Below are 24,383 nucleotides of genomic sequence, written 5' to 3'. Positions count from 1 at the left end.
ATAAATGCTGGCCTTGCCAACGACGCCCACATCCCAGGAATGAATTTTTAAAAATGTGGTTGGAAGCTCATTTCAGGGTCAAGTATGACACCAAGTTTGCGAACTTTGTGGTTCAGCCTCAGACAGATGTTAGTGAGAGTGATGGTGTCAGTGGCTAAGGAGCGGAGTTTGTGGTGGGACCAAAAACAATGGCTTCAATCTTTTCAATATTTAATCGGGAAAAAATGTTCTGCTCATCCAGAATTGTATGTCGGACATGCAGTCTGACAATTTAGAGACCATGGAGGGGTCGAGAGAAGAGGTAGTGAGGTAAAGCTGGGTGTCGTCAGCGTACATGTGGAATGTGATGTTGTGTTTTCAGATGATGTTGCCAAGGGGCAACATGTAGATGAGAAATAGGAGGGGGGCCAAGGATAGATCCTTGGGGGACAACAGAGGTAACGATGCGGGAGTGGGAAGAGAAGCCATTGCAGGTGATTCTCGGGTTACGATTAGATAAGAATGGAACCAGGCGCGTGCAGTCCCACCCAGCTGGACTATGGTTCATGGATCATTAATGGATTTAAAATCTGTTCTCTCTGTGTAGGTTCATTAGATTGATTCCTGGGATGAGAGGGCTGTCCTATGATGAGAGATTGTGTAGAATGGGCCTATACTCTCTGGAGTTTAGAAGAATGAGAGGAGATCTCTTTGAAACATACAAGATTCTGAAGGGGATTGACAGGGTAGTTGCTGAGAGGTTGTTTCCCCTGGCTGGAGTGCCTAGAACTAGGGGGCATTGTCTCAGGATAAGGGGTAGATGAATTAAGATCAAGATGAGGAGGAATTTCTTCACTCAGAGGGTTGTGAATCTTTGGAATTCTCTGCCCCAGAGGGCTGTGAATGCTGAGTCATTGAGTATATTCAAGGCTGAGATAGATAGATTTTTGGACTCTAGGGGAATCAAGGGATATGGAGATCGGGCGGGAAAGTGGAGTTGAGGTCGATGATCAGCCATGATCTTATTGAACGGCGGAGCATGCTCGAGGGGCTGTATGGCCTACTCCTGCATCTATTTCTTATGTTTATAACAAAGGTGTCCTTATGTCTGAAAGCAGCGACTAAATAAATGACGAGATGTAAAAAAAAATGGAAAAGACGTCTTATCATGTTCAGCGTTGCAATGCCCAACCCACTCCACAGGGCCAGGGCAAAGATCCCTGCGTGACAGGCAACGTCACCCGGGTGGGCGGGATGGTAACGTGGCGCTGTGAGTGTGCGCGTGCGCAGGTCACTCGCCGATCAACCAAACCCGACTGCGCGTCAGCCCCGCCCCTCGCCGCCGATTGGGTGGGCGACGTCCAGTCCGCCCGGCTCCTCATCCGTCCATTGGCTAGCTGGGTTGTCGATCAACTCTCTCCAGGGGAACGGCAAGCCATTTCCGGTCAGCGGGTTAGGTCGTCAAGCGGCGGTTCAGTATAGTAACCGTGGAGAGCGAAGTAAAAAATAAATTTTCTCACAGAGCGTCGGTGGATAACAATAATTAAAAAAAATAATAAGCCGGTAAAATCATTCCGAGTTATTTTTTTTGGTTTAAAATTACATTTCGAGCTGTGCGCGTGAGGAAAAAAGACGTTTGTTTTTTTTATATATATATACATCATTCTTCTTCTTCCGCGCGATGACTTCGGGAGGCGATTTCGGGAATCCGCTGCGGAAATTCAAGCTGGTTTTCCTGGGCGAGCAGAGCGGTGAGTAGCAGCGCCGGGCTTTCCAATACATGGGCCAGAGGGGCTGCCTTCTCTCCTTCGTTCGGATGACAGATCGAAGGCTACACTGAACTGTTGTCTCCAACACCCACTACCTCCTCACCCCCTCACCCACTACCCCCCTCACCCACCCACCCTGTGGACACACCTGAGGCCCGGGGGGTGGATAGCGGAAAGGAAATTAAGAGCGTATTTTTAATAAATGCATTGTTACCCTTTTTTTTTGATGCATAGAAGGGCTTGATTGCAAAAAAAAACCCACACACACACCCGCAGTTTTTGTTTGATTCAATCATTTTTGCAGTGATGGGTTTTGACTTGTGCATTTATTCGAAGATTTATCTTTTTTAAGTTTTAAATTACTTTTTTTTTGTACGGTGTGTACGTCGATGTTGTAGCTAGGGTGCAAATATTTAATCCACCCGTCTTTTTGTACAAATATCTCGGGATTAAAAGCTATTCCAATTCATCCGCATTTCGCTGCTGTGTCTTGCTGTGCACCAATTTGCTATTGACTAATCCTGTTTACACAATAAGGGCGTTTTAAAAAAAAAAAAAAAAAAATTGCTTAATTGTCTCAATCGTAATTGCCCCAAATCAAGACCTAGATTTTGGTAACATCTTTGTGCAACTGATTTTGCACTGGAGGGTGAAATATGCAGAAGAGATTTTTTATCTTTCAGCACTGGACTGATAGTGAATTGAAATCTGGCCTACTAACGAGAGTAGCGCTATCTTAGCGATCCAAACAACCGCACCTTGAAACGGTTTTGTGTCCAGTCCTAGAATAAGTAATCCTATCATTCTCCTGTAAATGATATTAAAACGATGAGTCTTGCAAACATTGTTGTGCAATGGTTTCATTGAAATTTGCCTCAATCAGATTCAGCACAGAAAATTTGCATTTTATCAGCGCATGAAACGGGCAAGGCTGCCGCTGATTTGAATCCACATCTTCATTGCGAATCTCGATTATGCAGCAACGTGACCCCATATTAAATAGGCAGATTAACTAGGAAGTAAATATTGCGTTTGATATGAAGCCTCAATGTATCGGTTTCCGAAATATGAATGCAGCTCGTAAAATATATATTAACATATAATTTGATTTCGATAAAGCTGATATGTAATGGAAATGGCCTATTGATTTGCGAGTAGAGATCGCCACGTTTTAATTTTGATTAAACGGTGTCCTGGGTTTTATGTGTTAACGATGCAGACATATGTTGCCGTCAGAAGAAGTTGAGTAAGAACAATTTTGTACAATTAAGGCATAGCCTTTTTCATGAATCACCTTTCCGACAGCCATTCAGTCCAATAGTCATGAATACCTAGATATAAAATCGTTATATATTCCCGTTGAAGTGTGTTTTTTTATTAGATTTTTTGTTGTTGTGTCGTAGTGTGTATTTGAGAGATGACAATCCTAACCTAAAATGTTGACCTTTAAGGTAATGAAAATTGTATTATAGAAGCATTAAAGGCCTCTGGAAGAACAATATTGAAAGCAAAACGTTCACTCGTTACTTTGATAAAAAAAGAGCCCAGATAACTGGAATCTGGGCGTGGTGAGCCAGTCTGCATCATTCACAGCACAGAATACAGTAGCGCAGGTCGATATTTTATTGTTTCTAGACACTAAAACTAACCACAACATTGTACACCAATGTGCCCTCGATTTTGTGTACTATATCAAAAGGCTGAAGTGTTTCCCGTCAGTGAGAATCTTTTAAAGCTATTACCTTCTATAAAAAACAGTAGAGGTTATTTTTGTGCACATTAATGCTTTGCAATAATTGTGCAGTTTATCTGGACAATTTGTGGAAATAGTGCTGTTTAGTCAAGTGAATAATTACAATAATTGATCTACATTAATTTCAACAACTGAGAAATGCTTGGTGTTCCAGACAGTTGGGTTAACCTGCCATTTTGGATAAATGGTCTTTGGGTAAAGAGCTTACTACTGTAATCTTTTCCGAATTTTTACTCTCCACATAGATTGTGAAATCATTTGTGAAGGGAAAGGGGGGAGTTGGGGGGGGGGGGGGGAAAGCCAGACAGACAGACGAGTAGTCTGGGCCCCTCTGCCTCAAAACCATTGTCAAATCACTTTGAGCCGGAGTTATCTTTGAGCTTATCTTTTCTGTTTAGGTTGACACACACACACACACACACACACACACACACACAGACACACACACACACATTCTGAACCTGCTATGAAGTTGTAGGTTGACTCTCAACAATCATTTCTTGCATGCAATTCCAAGCTGTAATGTCTTAAGTTAACTCTACATGTTTCAATGAGCCAATAAAAAATACATTTTTTTATATTGAAGCCATTTTGTGCAAGTAAGTGCACTGTTGCGTTTCTCCTGAGAAAATAACCCCCAGCCAAAGATCACTCTTGCCCAAAGTTCAGAATTTGAAGGAGAAAATCACATGATGCCCCACACAAGTTCCATAAATGTCACCCCTCTGAGATGAGTGCATGAGAAACTGCAGAATATTCTGGTTATTCACCATCATTTAGCCATTCTGGATGGTGGTCAGGGATAATCCAAGGGTCATAACCACCTCCTCAATTCCATAGAACATAGAAACATAGAAGATAGGAGCAGGAGTAGGCCATTCGGCCCCTCGAGCCTGCTCCGCCATTCAACGAGATCATGGCTGATCATCCAAATTCAGTACCCTGTCCCTGCCTTCTCTCCATATCCCTTGATCCCTTTAGCCTTAAGAAATATATCCAACTCCTTCTTGAATGTATTTAATGAATTGGCCTCAACTGCCTTCTGTGGTAGAGAATTCCACAGGTTCACCACTCTGGGTGAAGAAATTCCTCCTCATCTCTGTCCTAAATGGCTTACCCCTTATCCTTAGACTGTGACCCCTGGTTCTGGACTCCCCAACCATCGGGAACATCCTTCCTGCATCTAGTCTGTCTAGTCCTGTTAGAATTTTATAATCAACCCATTGCTTGTTGGCCTAACCCTGCTATAGTGCAGACTCGGCCCATAGACACATAAACCTGGATACGCCATGTGTGCGTACCATGGAGCCCCAAGAGCCACGTTTAAAGTTTAAGAATGTTCCCATATCTCAGGCAGTTGATTAGGATTTATTTGCCAGTGAAAGAGCAACGCTAAAAGCAGTCCTTTCAAACTTCCAGGTCCGTAACATGCAAACAACACAGACCAAGCAGTAAATGTATGCGCAAGTAGGCTTGAGCTGCCTGGGCTTTGGGGACTGCAGCTGTGGGCCTCCAAACAGCAAACATGGGTGAAACACCGGTCGGACACATTCTAATCCAAACAATGTTTGGGCTTCACCTAGAACTGGTGAACTCGCAAGTCGGCTCTGAACAAACCCTTTCCTACACACCAAGCCACATTACAGGAGGAGAAAGCAAATCTGCAATAGCGACTGACCCACAGATGAGCACGGCAGCAACCCCAACCAAAAGAACAGGATCCTTTTTGTTTCCTCAATCCCAGATGCCAAAAACAATGTTTCTCCCCGTAAACTGCATTATTCCTGGTAAAAGTACAGCCATCCTAAGAAAGTAATCTTTTAATGTGCTCTTCCTGCAAGACCTTATAATCAAAATGTGCAGTGACTTTACAATACATATGCAAATGTACACGCTTGACAAATTTGAAAAGAAAAACATTTCTAGCAAAAGGAAAGGTCATCCTTGTTTGGTCAAGTGTGGCCTAGCTAAATCAGTGACCTCACCAATAACTTATATTAATGTTGTTTCTTAAGCTTTGCAGCAAGGCATAGATTTGAACAATGCAGGAAGAGATATTTCTTGGTGCAGCTTTCTTCCCTGTCAACCTGGCTGAGTGGAAAACACTTCGATGTCTTCAGTCATTATTGATCAATACTGGGATTCAAACTTTCCTTTCATAGTTAAATCTGAACCTCTTTGGAGCTGCTGTCACAAATTTTTAACACAAACATTTGTAGAATAAAGCCTACTATTGCCTGACTCTGTGAAACTTAAAATGACTTCTATTTTTGGACATGTAAAGACTGTCTTGAAATGTTAGCAGAATTGTGATCTGCTCTGAATTTCGATAATTACAGTAATTCAGAGAAGTAATGTGATTTTACTGCAGGAGCCGTTTGTTTGATCCTGCTAAAATCAACCCAATAACACCACTGGGTAGTTCTGAAACCGTTTAAATTTTAATTGACAGTATTGAAGAATGGCAAGATGCGGGCTTGTCTGAAGCTTGCAATTGTCTCTAAGTAGCAAGAGATGCTGAATTAAGGGTTGTGACATCCCCTGGAAAAAAACATCATAGGCCTGGCTGCCAGAAACTAACAACTAGCTCAATGCTGCATTGGTCAAGGCCGTGACACTGGTCACTTGACCATCCTCTTGGTGATGTATGGATAAACAATTTCACAATGGAGTGACAGCTCTGAGGAAGGTCTTGCACCTAAAATGCTAACCTGTCATCTCTTTACAGATGCTGACCTACTTACTGTGTATCCAGTATTTTTGTTTTAGATTTCCAGCATTTTCAGGATTTGTGTTGGGTGATTTTTTTCTGATGTGTATAAAAAGCTATTTTCGGACTTGCTTTTGCAATGGGATATATTATTTTTTAATACATAGATGGGCAATATTCCAGCCACCTTGGAAGATTCTAAATCGTATAGCACTTGGATTATTTTAGTTTCATCCTAAAATTGTATTTGCTGTCTTGAATTTGATGCTGAGGTGTATAGATAATTACTTGCTAAACCAGGTTTGGAGCTCCCATGGGCGTGGTCTTTACCATTATTGCCACAGTGTATATTTTTTGGGTCTTTAATCACTAAAAGTCAATTTAGTAAGACAATAGTTCCCATTTCACAGAATCACAGAATCACAGAAACCCCACAGTGCAGATAGAGGCCATTTCGGCCCATCGAGCCTGCACCGACACATATCCCACCCGATCCCCGTAACCCCACGTATTTAATCCCCCTAACACTAAGGGTCAATTTATCATAGCCAATCAACCTAACCCGCACATCTTTGGACTGTGGGAGGAAACCGGAGCACCCGGAGAAAACCCACGCAAACACGGGGAGAATGTGCAAACTCCACACAGACAGTCACCCGAGGCCGGATTCGAACCGGGTTCCTGGCGCTGTGAGGCAACAGTGCTAACCACTATGCCACCGTGCTGCCTCTAGTTGCCTCTACTTATACACTTTATGGATAAAGGAATCCTGGATCTTTTGGACGCTGCAGTCTTTGATCTTATCACATGAGGCTAATCAAACTTTGGAAATTGGAATTGTACCAAAGGACTGGAGTGTGGTGAATGCTATCTCACCTTTTTAAAAAAAAAAAGGAAGGGATAAACCAATCAATTCAATTCAATTTTATTTGTCATATATGCAGCAAACGTGTGTACTGTACAATGAAATGTTGATTTTTACGATTCCTCCCAACATTGGAATAAATATGGCATAGCAATGATAATACTAATAAATACAGTAATAATAAATAAAAACAACAATAATAAATAATTATTCGTTCATGAGTCTTATGGCCTGGGGGTAGAAGCTGTTTCGAAACCTGCTGGTACGAGACCATATGCTTCGGTATCTCTTACCGGACGGGAGCAGGGCGAAGAGGTTGTGGCTGGGGTGGCTCGCGCCTTTGATGATTCTCAGGGCCTTCCCCCGACACCTCTCGGGGTAGATATCCTGGACAGCAGGTAGTTTAATTCCTATAGTATGTTGTGCAGCTTTCACCACCATCTGTAGAGCCTTGCGGTCTGTGGCGGTGCAGTTGCCATACCAGGTAGTGATGCAGCCGGACAGGATACTCTCGATGGTGCACCGGTAGAAGTTGGTGAGAATCTGGGGGGCCATTCCAAATTTCTTCAGTCTCCTGAGGAAGAACAGGCATTGGCATGCCTTCTTGGTTACGACGTAACAACAGATCAGTTAGTCACTTAAAGAAAATTGCTAGAAACCATATAACAGTAAATAGTGAACATTTAAAGAAAGATATGGGTTATAATAGGGACAGTTAACTTGGATTGGTCATGCTTGACTAATTCAGTTGAATTCTTCAAGGAAATTAACAAGTGCACAGACAAAGGGAATTTTGTAGATGTGGTATGCCTGGATTTAAGTGTCACTTAAGAGACTTGTTAATATTAAAGCCAAAGGTATTAAGGCAAAGAGATAGGATGGGTGAAAGGTGAAAAGAATAGGAGTAAATTGATGTTTCTTGAATTGGTAGGATATAATTTGTGCTGTGGCCCAGGAATTTATGTTGGCTTGTTCTTCGTGAAAATAAATGATTGGGTATAGAAGAAATATCAACATTTGCCTGTTGTACTAAAAAGGGACATGGCAAACATGAAGAATGCAGGGCACACAGGATGTGCATGGGTTAGGGAGTGGACTGATATTTGAAAAAATGTAATTCCGCATTGATGAATGTATAGTACATTGTGGGGGGGGGGGAAATTAGTATACACAAAACCTTGGCTTGGCCACAGTTAGTGCTGTGTATAGTTTTGGAAACTCCATTATAGAAAGTATAATAGAGCTATGGAAAAGGTGCAGCTCAGAATCACTCGGATGATGCCAGAGATGAGAATATTGTTCTGATTTAAGCCTTGGAAAAACTGGGTTGTATTTGGTGGATCAGAGACTGTTGAGGGGGATTCAAATTTGAAAGGGCCTGAAGGCAAATATTTCCACTGGCCTATGATTTGGTAATAAAGGGGCATAAGCATAGAATTAGTATTAGAAGCATAAAAGGGAGATTGGAAGAATGTTTTTCACGTAAAAGATTGTTGGAATATGGAATACATTACCACAGGTGGCTGTTGAAGCAGAGTTGATTGCAATGTTTGAGGGAACTGGATAAACACACAGGAAAATACAAAATGGTCTGAAGAAAGAGCAGTGGAATGGGATTAGAGAAGATGTTTCCAGTGTAGAGATGCAGAATGGCTACCTGCTGTATGAAAATTTCTGTTTTATATGAATTTTATCTTGTAAACTTTAAATTTGCTTGGACTCTCGCACAACCTGGTGCTTGAGCACTGAAATTTGAATATATGATCATAAACAGACATTGTCAGTAATTTGAAATCACAACAGAAAATGCTGTAAATACTCAGCAGGCCAGGCAGCATCCATGGAGAGAGAAAGAGAGTTAACGTTTCAGGTCTGTGATCCTTCATCAGAACTATTGTATTGTCAATTTGTTTGAAATTCCTATGCTTCACAGTAGACATTGAGTAAATTATACAACTGGGACAAGAAAAATATTCACTTTAATTATATTACAGTTCTCCCAAGGGTGGGATGCCCTGCTCTATAGAGTTCTGAGGATTGCTAGATGCTGCCTCAAGAAGTGTGTTTTTTTCCCCCCCAGTGCACTGGATGCCATAATTTTGTTCTGAGGCTTTTTACATTTAACACTTGTATGGATCTCCCTTACGCCCCCTGCTCCCCTCCCCCCCCAAAAAAAAACACTGAAGGGCTGCAAACAGAAGTATAGTTGCAATTGCGACTTTTGAACTATTGCATGCACCCAGTTGTTTGTGCTCACACTGGTGCTTTGGTGGCCACCCTGTAATACAAATGAGGCGAATTCTAGAGCAACCGCGGTATCTAATTGTGGAAGCAGTTATAAATTAGAGAATGAGAAAGGAAATGGTAGGAAAGGCCAGTATTTTAAATTAATAAGTGGAAAATTAGGTTGAATGTAACCTGCTGTTTCCTGGAAAAATGCAAGAAACTTTATGGATTTATGACCTGGAGTCAAATCTACTCTCCCCACGCACACACAAACTTGCCTTTCGCACCCACAATGCATCAAACCATGTTCAGCAAATTAATTACTTAAGTAGTCCAGTCACTATTACGTAGTCAAATGTAGATGGGTTTGCACAGACGTCCCACAACCAGCAAATAAGATGAATTGCCAATTAATATTTTTGGTGGTGGTGATTGAAGGATGAATGTTGGATAGGACACCAGGTGAGTTCCCTGTGATCTTTTATATCCGCCTAAACAGGCAGAGCAGGTCTCTCTTTAATGTCTCATTTTAAAGATGGCACCTCTGACAATGGAGCAATCTTTTACTGAACTCCAGTCTCAGCCTAGATTGTGTGCTCCAGCCCTTCTGACTTGGAGGTAAGAGTGCTAACAATGAGCCAAACAGACTCTAATTTGAGGAAATATCTGAGTTGACTTTTTTTTCTTGCCCAGACTCGCTTTAAACTTCAGCACTACTAATTAAAGATTTTGGAGAGAGTGAAAAGAACTGGAGCATAAATATCAAAAATGAAAATGTTGTTTTTGTTTCTTATGCAATAATTGCTCTAGAAATGGGATTCTTTAAGATTAATTTTAAATGTTTCAATTTAGTCCCAAAACCTCAGTAAATGTAATTCATTTGTTACAATTGTTTTGTGATCAAGTGGAGTTTTAAATTTTCTTACAAAAAAATTGAAATATCCAGAGAGAACGTGAGCAATTTTGTCTTCATACTACAAAGGTTTCCTGATAATACCTTGTACCTCTGCAGAACTATCAAATCCATTTAAAATTGTATAAACTTTTAGCATGTTCATAAGATTAACAGTGGTCAAGCTCTAGCTGACTTTAGTACACCGATCTGAAATGATGTGGTGTGGTTGCAATCATCAGTTTAGTGTTAAAATTTTGATGAGATTATGAGATGGCATGGTGCAAGAGGTTAGATTTTCCTGAGGCTCTTCTATAAAATTACAATACGTATAACTAAGGCTACACAAGTAAAGCATATATCTCACTCTATCGTGGCTTTCAAAAGGGAATTGGATAAGTACCTGAGGGGAAAAAATTTGCAGGGCTATGGGGAAAGGGGGGTGGTGGGGCGGGGTGGGGGGGGGGGCGGGGGCGGTGGTGGCGTTTGGACTAGCTGAAGTGCTCTTGCAGAGAACTGGCACGGGCTCGACAGGCTGAATGGCCTCCTTCTGTGCTCTAACCATTCTATGATTCTATAGTTAATAATCTCATTGAACTCTGGCTGTGGTAGCATTTGGTTCACTTGGTCTTTTTAAAGTACATATAGTGTGGCCCCACCACCACCTTGGGGTAACTAGGGATGCCAACCATAACCATATCCCAACAACAAAAAACAGAGCTTGTTTTAAAATAATGTTTAAACTTTACCTTGCTCTTTCCTTTCTCTTTCCCCCAGCCCTTTGCACATGCTCCATACAGACTTGTATAGCATCCCACTCTATAATTGAAATGTCTCCAAGCTCTCCAGACAATAAATTACTTTTGGAGCCGTAGTGGCCGTCATTCTGTGTCTGTAACGTCCTGTCAACAGCAGCAAGAAGAATGGTCAGTTAAGATTTTATGGTGGAGGGAATAGTGTTAGCTGGAATACTGGGAGAATGCCGTGCTTCCTCCTTTGAATAGTGCCATAGAATCTTTAACGTCCACTTGACCAAGTAGTTGAGACCTTCGTTTGAGACCTTCGTTTAATGTTTCATTCAAAGGAGGCACCTCGGGCACATCATTTCACTTGTCTGGCAAAGGTTAAAACATTTAAAGACTGGCAATTTTGTCTCCCACTTACCTGGGGAAAAAAATGTGACCATCAACAGAAAGTAATTGGGCTCTGTTCATACCCAACCTTTCCATTGTTTGATGTTAGTTAAATATTAATAACAAGCATACTTGGAAATTTTTTGTCGAGTTTGTGGAGAAATGCCCATGGGTGCCTTAAAGACCCGGTTAGTATTATGATTTCAAATAGGAAGGTCCAAATGGATACCAGGAGTGAGTTGATTGTAAGAACCCTGACTATTCACATGCATGTTGGCATTTCACATGTAACCTTTTAAGACTACTTGGGGAGTTGGCTATGACAGTTTTATTCCTCAGTAGTTTGCTTTGCTAAACTTGTTATATTTGTAGTTCAGGCTGAGCTTCGTTGTAGCTAAGCACAAACACCGAAAATGTTACAGAATACAGTATTCTACAAAAAAATTAAACACGGAGAATTTAGTTTTAAAGCATTAATTCCAAGAGCAGTTCAGATGTTTGGAGTTAATAAACTGTTAGTTTTTGTTCTGTTTTGGCTTCATCTAAATAACGGAAGCAGCATGCTATAGACAGGGCTAAGCGATCCCACAATCAATGGATCAGATCAAAGCTCTGCCGTCCTGCCACATCCAGTCGTGAATGGTGGTGGATCATCAACTAACTGGAGGAGGAGGCTCCAAGAATATCCCCATCCTCAATGATGGTGGAGCCCAGCACGTGAGTGCAAAAGACAAGGCTGAAGCGTTTGCAACCAACTTCAGACAGAAGGGCCGAGTGGATGATCCATATCGGCCTCCTCCTGAGGTCTCCACCATCACAGAAGCCGTTCTTCAGCCAATTCGATTCACTCCACGTGCTATCAAACGGCTGAGTGCACTGGATACAGCAAAGGCTATGGGCCCCGACAACATCCCGGCTATCGTGCTGAAGACTTGTGCTCCAGAACTAGCCGCGCCTCTAGCCAAGCTGTTCCAGTACAGCTACAACACTTGCATCTATCCGACAATGTGGAAAACTGCCCAGGTATGTCCTGTGCACAAAAAGCAGGACAAATCCAACCCGGCCAATTACCGCCCCATCAGTCTACTCTGAATCATCAGCAAAGTGATGGAAGGTGTCATCGACAGTGCTATCAAGTGACACTTACTCACCAATAACCTGCTCACTGATGCCCAGTTTGGGTTCCGCCAAGACCACTCTGCCCCCGACCTCGTTACAGCCTTGGTCCCAACATGGACAAAGGAGCTGAATTCCAGAGGTGAGGTGAGAGTGACTGCCCTTGACATCAAGGCAGCATTTGACCGAGTCTGGCATTCAGGAGCCACAGTAAAACTGAAGTCAATGGGAATCGGGGAAAACACTCCACTGGCTGAAGTCATACCTAGCACAAAGGAAGATGGTTATGGTGGTTGAAGGTCAACCATCACAGCCCCAGGACATCGCTGCAGGAGTTCCTCAGGGCAGTGTCCTAGGCCCAACTATCTTCAGCTGCTTCATCAATGACCTTCCCACCAACATAAGGTCAGAAATGGGGATGTTTGCTGATGACTGCACTGTGTTCAGCACCATTCACAACTCCTCAGATAATGAAGCAGTCCATGCCTGCATGCAACAAGACCTAGACGACGCTCAGGCTTGGGCTGATGAGTGGCAGGTAACATTCGCGCCACAGAAGTGCCAGGCAATGACTATCTCCAGCAAGTGAGAGTCTAACCACCGCCCCTTGACATTCAATGGCATTACCATCGCCGAATCCCCCACTATCAACATCCTGGGGGTTACCATTAACCAGAAACTGAACTGGACCAGCCACATAAATACTGTGGCAGCAAGAGCAGTTCAGAGGCTAGGTATTCTGCGGCGAGTGTCTCACCTCCTGACTCCCTAAAGCCTTTCCACCATCTATAAGGCACAAGTAAGGAGTGTGATGGAATACTCTCCACTTGCCTGGATGAGTGCAGCTCCAACAACACTCGAGAAGCTCGACACCCTCCAGGACAAAGCAGCCCGCTTGATTGGCATCCCATCCACCACCTTTAAACATTCACTCCCTCCACCACCGGCGCACCGTGGCTGCAGTGTGTACCATCTACAAGATGCACTGCAGCAACTCGCCAAGGCTGCTTCGGCAGCACCTCCCAAACCCGCGACCTCTTCCACCTAGCACCCGAACGACCAGATTTAGGAACAGCTTCTTTCCCAGGGCTGTCATCCTACTGAACTCCACAAATAAACTCTGAAGCCTGCACATCTGCCAATGCACTTTATTATGTTTATGTTTATGTATTACAAGCCAAATGAATGTTGAATGTTAAATGTCTTAATCAAAAAGTACACTCTTGGGAGCCGCAAGCCTACATTTCGTTGTACTGCACGTGTGCACTAACAGTGACAAAGTTGATTATTATTATATATTATATTATTATTAAGGGCAGCAGGCACATGGGGACACCACCACCTCCAAGTTCCCCTCCAAGTCGCACACCATCCTGACTTAGAAGTATATCGCCGATCCTTCATCGTCGCTGGGTCAAAATCCTCAAACTCCCTACCTAACAGCAATGTGGGAGTACCATCACCACATGGACTGCAACGGCTCAAGAAGGCGGCTCACCACCACCTTCTCAAGGGCAACTAGGGATGGGCAATAAATGCTGGCCTTGCCAACGACGTCCTGATCCCATAAATGAATTTAAAAAAAAAAAAAAAAAAAAAACTCAATGGAAGTGTTGTCTTTTAATACATTCGCTTCCTATGTATCTAACATCTGCAAGAGCTTTTACTGTCTCCCATTTTCCCCTCTCCAGCAGTGCGGAGCCATGGCATACAAAAATAGTGTACACAAACCTTTATTAGTGCATTTCACTTAGGTTTTTCCACTGAAGGGAGTTCATGAACAGGAGCGACAGTATGATCGTGCTTGCATGGTGAAAGTGTCAGGGCGTTTGTATAAGTATGGGGCTGTGTACGGAAAGAGCTTGCATTTTATATAGCGCCTTTCATGGCCTTGGGACCGGCCAAAGTGCTTCACAGCCAATGAAGTATGCAGTGTACATAATGAGTGATCTCTGCAATCTGTCGCGCTGGAAGCACATTACCAAACCATTTTTGTTCAATTTATCTGGGATCTTCTTTCCTTTTTAATGGTCTGTTGCAAGTAAGGTCCAGGAAACAGATAATGTATCCTTTCATGTCCTTGGGGCTAGTTTTAAAGGACAACTAAAACTAAAATGTAGCTCTTGCTAGAAGGTCATTAGCTATATTACTTCTGGTTACTTTGAGGCTTTTAATTAGGGTGCTACCATTGTGCTTTTTATGGAAATATGCAACTCGGGATGGGAGGTTTTTGTTACAAGTGTACCTTCCAGTGGGAAGTTACCCAAAATTGCATAATTTAAGAAGTCATTGTGGTTAGAAAGAGTTTGAAAAAAGTGGACTATTATTGCACTGTTAATTTTTTAAGAATGTTTGCACAAATTTGTGTGCCTTGAGATGCATCAGGATAGAAACCCAAGCATGGTAATGAAGCAAACTTGCTTATGTTTTACTATTCTAATATTTCAAAGAAGCAATTAATATTAGACATTAATTGTCTAATGGCTTGTGCCGGCTCTTTGAAAGAGAGATCCACTTAGTCTCACTCATCTGGTCTTTCCCCATAGCCCTAATGTTCCAGCAGAATATTTCTTCAAAGGTACAGAGTTCTTAGTACTTGACCTCGCACCTTTTTGATTTTTACAGGCGCTGTATCCCTTAACTTGGCGTTTTTAATCTTTCCATCTCCATTCTTTCAAGTCCAAGGGATGCAAGTTGAGCATACGAGGTGAACAGCAGTCTCAGACATTCATTGCCAAATCTGGTGTATCCACTTCAAGCTCTACTGGGACTTGCTCTCTTCTGCCAAAACAACCCACTATTCTAAGATCATCCTGGAGGACATTGATAATCCCAAGCTCCTTTTGTATGCTACCAACTGCCGCTAAACCCTTCTCTCCTACCTCTAATGACAAGTGTGAGCACCTCAGGAATTTCTTTGTCTCCAAGATAGAGACAGTCCATTCTACTCATTCTACTGCTTCCTCATCTTTCCCTTGCCCAGCACACCCAATCTTCCCCCTGTCCTATCCTCACCGTAACCCTGAATCCATGTCTCTCTGGTTTCTTCTCCCCATGCCCACTCCTATCCTCTCCAAGCACATCTTTACCATATGATCTTTCTCCTGTTCCTTCGACCCCATTCCCAGTACACTCAGCACCCATTTCCCTTCCTATTCTGTTATCGTATCATATCCTGCACCAAGTCCTGCTGGCCCTTCACACCCGTCCTCATTGACCTATATTCATTCTCGGTTCCCAAACGCCTCGTTTAAAATTCTCAATCCTGTATTTAAATTTCCCCATGGCCTTGCTATCTCTCTTAACCTCTTCCAGTCCTACCCCTTCGCTTGAATAGAACCCTTATTATTGATCAGCTTCAATATCTGCATTGAACATTATGGATGACAAGTGATCAGAATACTTTAGTGATGAGCAGACATGGGTGGGTTGGTGAGGGGGGAATTTTTTATCCACGGAATATAGTGACACAGTTGTACTCACACCTCCCCTAAAGTGTCTTTGTGATTCTCTGAGGACAGCAAGACAAAAGTTTGAATAAATTTGTGAATTTGGTTACCCAGCAAACTTTTTTTGAACCTGTTTTTTCTTGTGCTTGTCTTATTCTGAGTTGAAACAAGTGAATTTTGTAGTAGAATGTATTGCCTTATGATGGTCTTGGTTGACCAGGAAAAGGTTGAGCTCGTTGGGTTTTTATCTGGTTTTTTGCCTCTCCCAGGAGACCACATGGGTTCGGGAGAGATGTAGAGTGATAGTAGATTTGAGGTTAGGATCAGATCAGCCATGATCTTATTGAATGGTGGAGCAGGCGCGAGGGGCCGATTGGCCTACTCCTGCTCCTATTTCTTATGTTCTGCCCCACAGTGTACCAATATGCAGTGTCTTTCATTTAATTTGGCTAATTGCCTGTACAGAATTGACCTTGCATGCTTTAGTGGGGAACCAAGGGGCTAATAAGAGTGAGGAACTTAAAGTAATCAATATCAGTAGAGAAAAAGTATTCGAGAAACTAATGGGACTAAAAGTCCTAGGGTTCTGAAAGAGGTGGCTGCAGAGATAGTGGATGCATTGTTTGTGATCTTCCAAAATTCCCTAAATTCTAGAATGGTCCCAGCGGATTGGAAGGTAGCAAATGTAACCCTGCTATTCAAGAAAGGAGGGAGCGAGAAAATGGAACTACAGGCCAGTTAGCCTGACATCAGTTGTCTGGAAAATGCTGGAATCCATTACAAGAAACTCTCATTTAAATGGCACCTAATTATCCAGAATTCTCTGATAACTGGCAAAATTCAGGAGTAAGTTTTGAGGCTTCTGTATACTGTATAATTGTGGCTGTGTAACCAGGGATCTCGTACCTTTTGCCGTGTAACCATGGCTCCTGCACCTCTGGTTGTGTACCTGTACCTGTGCTACGGGGCTCCAGCACTTCTGGCTGTGCTACAGGGCTCTCGTACCGTGGGCCATTGTCACTCCATGTCCCTTCTTCCTTATCCGGAATTTTTAATCAACCGGCACCATCCTGGTCCTGTTGGTGCCGGATACCAAAGAGTTTCCTGTAGTAAGGAGGTGGTAACAGGGCACTTAGAAAATCATATGATTAGGCAGAGTCTACATGGTTTTATGAAAGGGAAATCGTGTTTGACAAATTTATTAGTTTTTTGAGGATGTAACTAGCAGGGTAGATAAAGGGGAACCAGTGGATTTAGTATATTTAGATTTCCAAAAGGCATTCGATAAGGTGCCACATAAAAGGTTGCTACGAAAGATAAGGGCTCATAATAATAATAATCAACTTTATTGTCATTGTTAGTGCACAAGTGCAGTACAACGAAATGTAAGCTTGCAGCTCCCGAGAGTGTACATTTTGATTAAGACATTTAACATACATTTGGCTTGAAACATAAACATAATAAAGTGCATTGGCAGATGTGCAGACTTGAGTTTATTTGCAGAGTTCAATCGGATTGGGGGTAATATATTCACATGGATAGAGATTGTTTTCTGTCTTTTAACCAGAGAGTAGGAATAAACTGGTCATTTTCCGGTTGGCAGGCTGTAACTAGTGGGGTGCCGCAAGGATCAGTGCTTGGGCCTTAGCTATTTACAATCTATATTAATGACTTCGATGAAGGGACCGAGTCTAATATACCCAAGTTTGCTGATGATACAAATTTAGGTGAGAAAATAAACTGTGAGGAGGACACAGAGCCTGCCAAGGGATATAGACAGGAGAATTGAGCGGGCAGGTGGAGTATAATGTGGGAAAATGTGAGGTTATTGTAGGAAGAATGGAAAAACTTTTTTAAATGGTAAAAAACTATTAAATGTTGGTTTTCAGAGAGATTTAGGTGTCCTCGTACAGGAAACACAAAGTTAGCATGCAGGTACAGCAATCAATTAGGAAGGCAAATGGCATTTTGGCCTTTATTGCAAGGGGGTTGGAGTACAAGAGTAAGGAAGTCTTACTATATAAGATTACATAAGATATACAGCACAGAAACAAGCCATTCGGTCCAACCAGTCCATGCTGGCGTTTATGCTCCACTTGAGACTCCTCCCATTTTTCCTCATCTAAATCTACCAGCATAACCCTCTATTCCCTTCTCCCTCATATGCTTAGCCAGCCTCCCCTTAAATGCATCTATTCTATTCGCTTCAACCACTTCCTGTGGTAGCGAGTTCCACAATCTCACCACTCTTTGGGTAAAGAAGTTTCTTCTGAATTCCCTATTGGATTTCTTGGTAACTATCTTATATTGATGGCCTCTAGTTATGCTCTTCTCCACAAGTGGAAAAGTTCTCTCTCTATCCACTCTTATCAAATTTTTTGTAATTTTAAAGACCTCTATTAGGTCACCCCTCAATTGTAGAGGGCTTTGGTGAGACCACACCTGGAGTACTGTGCACTGATTTGGTCTCCTTATCTGAGAAAGGACATGCATGCCTTTTGAGGTGGCACAACAAAGGTTCACTAGATTGATCCCTGGGCTGAGGAGAGATCGAGTAGATTGGGCCTATACTCTTGAGTTTAGAAGAATGGGAGACGATCTCATTGAAACATAACATGCTGAGAGGTGGTTTCCCCTGGCTGGAGTATCTAGAACTAGGGGGCATAGTCTCAGGATAAGGGATCAGCCATTTCTTCACTCAGAAGGTTATGAATCTTTGGAATTCTCTACCCGAATGGGCTGTGGATACTGGGTCATTAAGTATATACAAGGCTGAAATAGATTTTTTTTGGACTCCAGTGGAAAGTGGAGTTGAGGTCGAAGATCAGCCATGATCTTATTGAATGGCGGAGCAGGCTCGAGGGGTCATATGGCCTACTCCTAATTCTTAATTTCTTATGTTTAGCATTGTCTCTACACCTATAAGTTCATGCTGATGCAGGTTTCTATGCATCAACTTGGTTTGCACATTTAGGTGCAGGAAACTTTGTGATATCCGGCACCAACGGGACCGAGCTGTTGCCGTCCCATCAAAACTGCCGGACAAACCAGCGCTAATGTTGAAGCATACGGAGGTTTTCACCTCCGTATCTGACAACAAACACTGTTGCTTAGCAACAGCTTGTAAACAGTCGGCCCGTACCTTGGCAGCGTCTCTGTAGCTTAGCAACAGCTTCAAAGAGACTTTCCAGAGCCTGACTGTTGGGGGAAAAAAAAGCCACGAGAAGAAAAAAAACCTAACAAAACAGCTCCTGATTTCTGCCGGTAGATCGAGATTTCCGGACATACAACCTCCAGATAAACCAAAGTCTCCTGTACTCAAACTCATGTCCAGATTCTGCCATACTTCGATGTAATCCTAATTACATGTAGAGTTAAGAAAGATTCATTTATATAGCATCTTTCATGACCTCCGGGTGTCCCAAAGTGCTTTACATCCAATTTAAAAAAAGACTTGCATTTATATAGCGCCTTTCACGACCACCGGACGTCTCAAAGCGCTTTACAGCCAATGAAGTACTTTTGAAGTGGAGTCACTGTTGTAATGTGGGAAACGCGGCAGCCAATTTGCGCACAACAAACTCCCACAAACAGCAATGTGATAATGACCAGATAATCTGTTTTTGTTATGTTGGTTGAGGGTTAAGTATTGGCCAGGACACCGGGGATAACACCCCTGCTCTTCGAAATAGTGCCGTGGGATCTTTTACGTCCAACTGAGAGAGCAGACAGGGCTTCAGTTTAACGTCTCATCCGAAAGAAGGCACCTCTGACAGTGCAGCACTCCCTCAGCACTGCACTGAAGTGTCAGCCTAGATTTATGTGTTCCAGTCCCTGGAGTGGGACTATGAACCCACAACCTTCTGACTCAGAGTCGAGTGTGCTACCCACTGAGCCACAGCTGACACGGAAACGATTCTGAAATGTAGTCACGGTTGTAGGAAATGTGGCGGCCGATTTGAACACAGGTCCCACAAACAGCAATGAATTAAATGATCAGATTGTTTTTTTTTGATGTGATGTTGATTGACAAATAAATGTTGGCCAGGACACTGGGGGAAAAAATCTCCTGTTTCTTGAATAGTGCCATGGGATCTTTTACGTCCACCTGAGGACAGATGGGGCGTCTAACGTCTCATCCAAAGGACGGCACCTCAGACAGTGAAGCACTTCCTCTGTACTGTGCTAAAGTGCCAGCCTAGATTATGTGCTCAAATCTCGAGTGGGACTTGAAACATCCACCTTCCCATGAGAGTGCTACCACTGAGCCGAGGATGACTAAATGAATGAGGAGCAATATTGAATTAATTCCCTGTTCTGTTAACTCCACGTAACCTCAACCATTCTTGCCCCTCAATTCTCTTGCAGACACGGTGTTGCTCAGAGCTGTCAACTTAGTAATGCTTCAAGGGCAAGTAAGGCTTTGTATGTGAAAATGGTGAAAGCACCTAATGCTATGGCAAGTCTTTTAAGCAGACTGCATTCCTGGTGTGCAGCCTCATAAGATAACAGCAATTCTTTGTATGCGGAGGGGAAATATGCTCAGTGAGGAAGACCACACCTATTGCAGGGAATCTAATTCGGTTGACAGACTGGAAATTGTATGTAAAATTAATTCAAGGCATTGTAGCATTCATGCTGCCTGCCAAAGCTGCCATTTTACATGTTGGCAGGCTGAGCAGACTATTATAAATATATTCCTTCCCACCTGCAGGCTGTCCCAGTTTGCAGTTAGCATGTGGTTCAATGACGGTTGCAGAGGCACATTAAAATCATTTGTCTCGCCAGCTGACTTTGAAAGGAGATGGAATTGGGGGATTAATTCCCTATTTGAAAACCATTTGTAGAAATATATTTGTGAGGGTGCATCAAATTTACATTCAGAAAATGTATGTAGGTGCCTTAGGAGGTGCTGATTATCCTATCAGAAATGCAGTGTATTTAAATTTTAAAAAAAACTTGTTGCAGTAAAAGCCTTGAAGTTGTAAAATTTCAGATATTAAAACCAGAAATAGTCTGGATGTGTCGGCAGTATGAAATAACTTGTTTAAAAACAAATTGTTGATTGCTAGTTGTTAATCTAACATTTCCAGTAAAGTAACCATTGCCAATAATTTGGTAGGATGTCTACTGCGGGTATTGGTTTTACAGTACCTGATGTACCAGCAGTTTAGAGAATATTTTGATTAATGGTCCTAATAGAGCATTAGTGCTTTCCAATTCATAGAAAGACTTGCATTTATGTAGCGCCTTTCACGACCACCGGACGTCTCAAAGCGCTTTACAGCCAATGAAGTGCTTTTGAAGTGTAGTCACTGTTGTAATGTGGGAAACGCGGCAGCCAATTTGCGCACAGCAAGGTCCCACAAACGGCAAAGTGATAATGACCAGATAATCTGTTTTAGTGATGTTGGTTGAGGGATAAATATTGACCAGGACACCGGGGATAACTCCCCTGCTCCTCTTCGAAATAGCGCCATGAGATTTTTTACGTCCACCTGAGGGAGCAGAAGGGGACTCTCATCCGAATGAAGGCACCTCCAACACTGCAGCGCTCCCTCTGCACTGGAGTGTCAGTCTAGATTTACATGCTCAAGTCCCTGGAGTATGACTTGAACCCACAACCTCTGACTCAGGCGAGAGTGCTACCCACTGAGCCACAACTGACGCCAATGAATAGAATAAAACTGACACCAATGCTGATTCCGCAGATTTAATTTACAACACATGTACAATAAGTTTATTTAAGCCAGTTCCCTACTACAGTTGAAGGCAATAGTTGACCATATGGTCTGAAAACTGTAGTTACATTTTTTTAATAGGCTTCTGATGCTATAAAGTTGAAGAGGTGGGTAGAAGAAAGGAATGAGATTAGAATTTGGAATTTATGCCTGACTAGTTACCACTGCAGTTCACAATATTTGTTTTGCTTCCTATTTTGATGTCCTTTGCCATGTTCCTTGTCTTTTTTGCCTTTATGGATTCGCCTTGAAGTCTTCAGATCTGTTCACATGCTTGCTTTAGTTTCTTTATAGGGAGAGACACTTGGGGGTTCAGATATACAAATCTTTAAAAATTAGAGTACAAGAGGAGGCTCGATAGAGATGTTCAAAATTGAGAGGTTTAAATGAGCTTTATCGCAAACCTATTTCTACTGTTTGGTAAGTTGGCATAAATTTTAAGTTTTTTTTTATTCATTGGCGAGACGTGGACGTTTCTGACAAGGCCGGCATTTATTGGCCATCCCTAGTTGCCCTGCGAAGATAGTGATGGGCTGCCTTCTAGAACCATTGCAGTCTGTGTGGGGAAGGTTCTGTTAGGTAGGGAGCTCCAGGATTTTGGCCCAGGGATGATGAAGATAACACCGACATTTGTCTAAGTCTGAATAGTGTGTGATTTGGGGGTTGTGGTGTGCGAATGCACCTGCTGCATTTGTCCACCGAGGTGGTGAAGGTCGTGGGTTTGGGAGGTGCTGCCGAAGATGCCGTGGCATGTTGCTGCAGTACATCTTACAGATACGGGGGGGGGGGGGGGGTGGACATTTCGACTAGTGGATGAGGTGCTGATGAAGTGGACTGCTTTGTCCATGATGGTGTCGGACTTCTTGAATCTTCAGCACTACCGCCAGGATGTTGACGCCCGTTGCTGTGATCAATGTGTTCAACTGTTTCTTAATGTCATGTGGAGTGGAGTGAATTGAATTGGCTGAACTGGCATCTGTAATGGTGGGGACCCCTGGAGGAGGCCATGAAGGATCATCCACACAGCATTTCTGGCTGAAGATAATTGCAGGATGTTCCTTGTGTTTTGCACTCACGTGCTGGGCACCACCATTGTTGAAAATGAGAATGTTCATGAACCAATTTTCCTTCCTTTTAGTTGCTTACTTGTCTACCATCATTCATGACAAGATGTGGTAATGCTGCAGAACTTTAACCTCAACTGGCGGTTGTAGGATCACTTAGCTGTGTCTACGCTGGTTTTGCTGTTTAGCAAGCATGCAACCTTGTGCTGGAGATTCACCAGATTGCCAGCTCATTTTCATTCAAAATAGGAAAGGACAGGACAATGGGGTGAAGTGATGGTCTGAAAGGCTATCTTCTTCACTGTAAAGTTCTTTGATTCTAAAAAGGAAGCCTAATTCAGTATTAGTTTTACAATAGGAAAAGTACATTGGCTTTCCACTGATGGGTGAGACTAGAACTAGGGGGCATAATCTTAGAATAAGGGGCTGCCGTTTCAAAACTGAGATGAGGAGAAACTTCTTCACTCAGGGTAGTAAATCTATGGAATTTGCTACCTCAGAGAGCTGTGGAAGCTGCGACATTAAATAAATTTAAAACGGAGATAGACAGTTTCCTAGCTGATAAGGGAATTAGGGGTTACGGGGAGCGGGCAGGGAAGTGGACGTGAGTTTAGGTTTGGATCAGCCATGATCCGATTGAATGGCGGAGCAGGCCCGAGGGGCCGTATGGCCTACTCCTGCTCCTACTTCTTATGTTTCCAAGCTAGCTCTTGGAACAGGTTCCAAAGATCAGTAGTGGGTGGTTACATTTGTTTCCAATTAGATTTGTTTGATGTAATACTGTTTATCCTTTCTGTAAGTTAAAAGCCACATTTTGATAATTTTTGAACACATTTCTGTTGAAAAGTCAGATGGTGGATTAAGTGTACAAAAGTTCTAAACATCTGCAAAAGCCTAATCTTGCAAAAGCTTCTTGATCCTGAGGCTCAGATTCTCAATCACGTTCAAGGAAATAATTTGTTCCTGGTTCATCTTTAGGTTGTTCCCCTCAGCTGCTGATGTCAGGCCTCTTGTGTAGACGAATGTACCTGTTAATAGTCATGCAAAAGCACAGATCAACCCTAGTGAAGATGATTATGTTGGGAAGGGGAGGGAAAGGAGGAGAGGTAAGAAAGGGCTGTTGCAGCTAATAAAAAGTAAAGCAATTTGTAAAAAGAAAATTGACCACCTTCACTCTTAATAGGCAACCTATCGCCTGTTGATATAACTAATAATGTAGCAAAGGAACAAGCAACATTGGTATTCAGCTGCTTCAACTTCAGGACAATTGTTTCAATGATCCATGCAAGCGCAGGAGGTGCAACACATGCCCTTATACCTCCCCCCTTCCCACTGTCCAGGGCCCCAAACACCCCTTCCAGGTGAAATAGCAATTTACTTGTACTTCTTGCAATTTAGTATACTGTATTCGCTGCTCACGATGTGGTCTCCTCTACACTGGGGAGACCAAATGCAGATTGGGCGACCGCTTTGCGGAACACCTCCGTTCAGTCCGTAAGGGGGACCCCGAGCTTCCGGTGGCCTGTTGCTTTAATTCACCGCTCCATTCCCACTCGGACCTCACCGTCCTTGACCTCTTGCATTATTCCATGGAAGCTCAGCGTAAGCTCGAGGAACAGCACCTCCTCTTTCGATTAGGCACTCTACAGCCCTCTGGACTCAACATCGAGTTCAGCAATTTCAGAT

At 42.8% G+C, this 24,383-nt stretch overlaps 1 protein-coding gene across 2 annotated transcripts in view; it reads left to right on the top strand.

The window, feature by feature from the left end:
• Window positions 1-1,412: 1,412 nt before the first annotated feature.
• Window positions 1,413-24,383, top strand: part of rab6a (RAB6A, member RAS oncogene family) — a 90,206-nt gene continuing 67,235 nt past the window's right edge. For both annotated transcript variants that reach the window (XM_085999460.1, XM_085999459.1), the window contains exon 1: window positions 1,413-1,730. In XM_085999460.1, coding sequence (XP_085855586.1) covers window positions 1,661-1,730 — 70 coding nt within the window. In that variant the 5' untranslated portion in view covers window positions 1,413-1,660. The remainder of the gene's footprint in view (window positions 1,731-24,383) is intronic.

This window comes from Somniosus microcephalus, chromosome 10 (genome assembly GCF_052327205.1).
Source record: "Somniosus microcephalus isolate GS21.2 chromosome 10, FLI_Smic_1.0, whole genome shotgun sequence".
NCBI lineage: Eukaryota > Metazoa > Chordata > Chondrichthyes > Squaliformes > Somniosidae > Somniosus > Somniosus microcephalus.
Note: the sequence above shows the minus strand (reverse complement) of the source record. Positions and strands in the feature narration are given on the sequence as shown.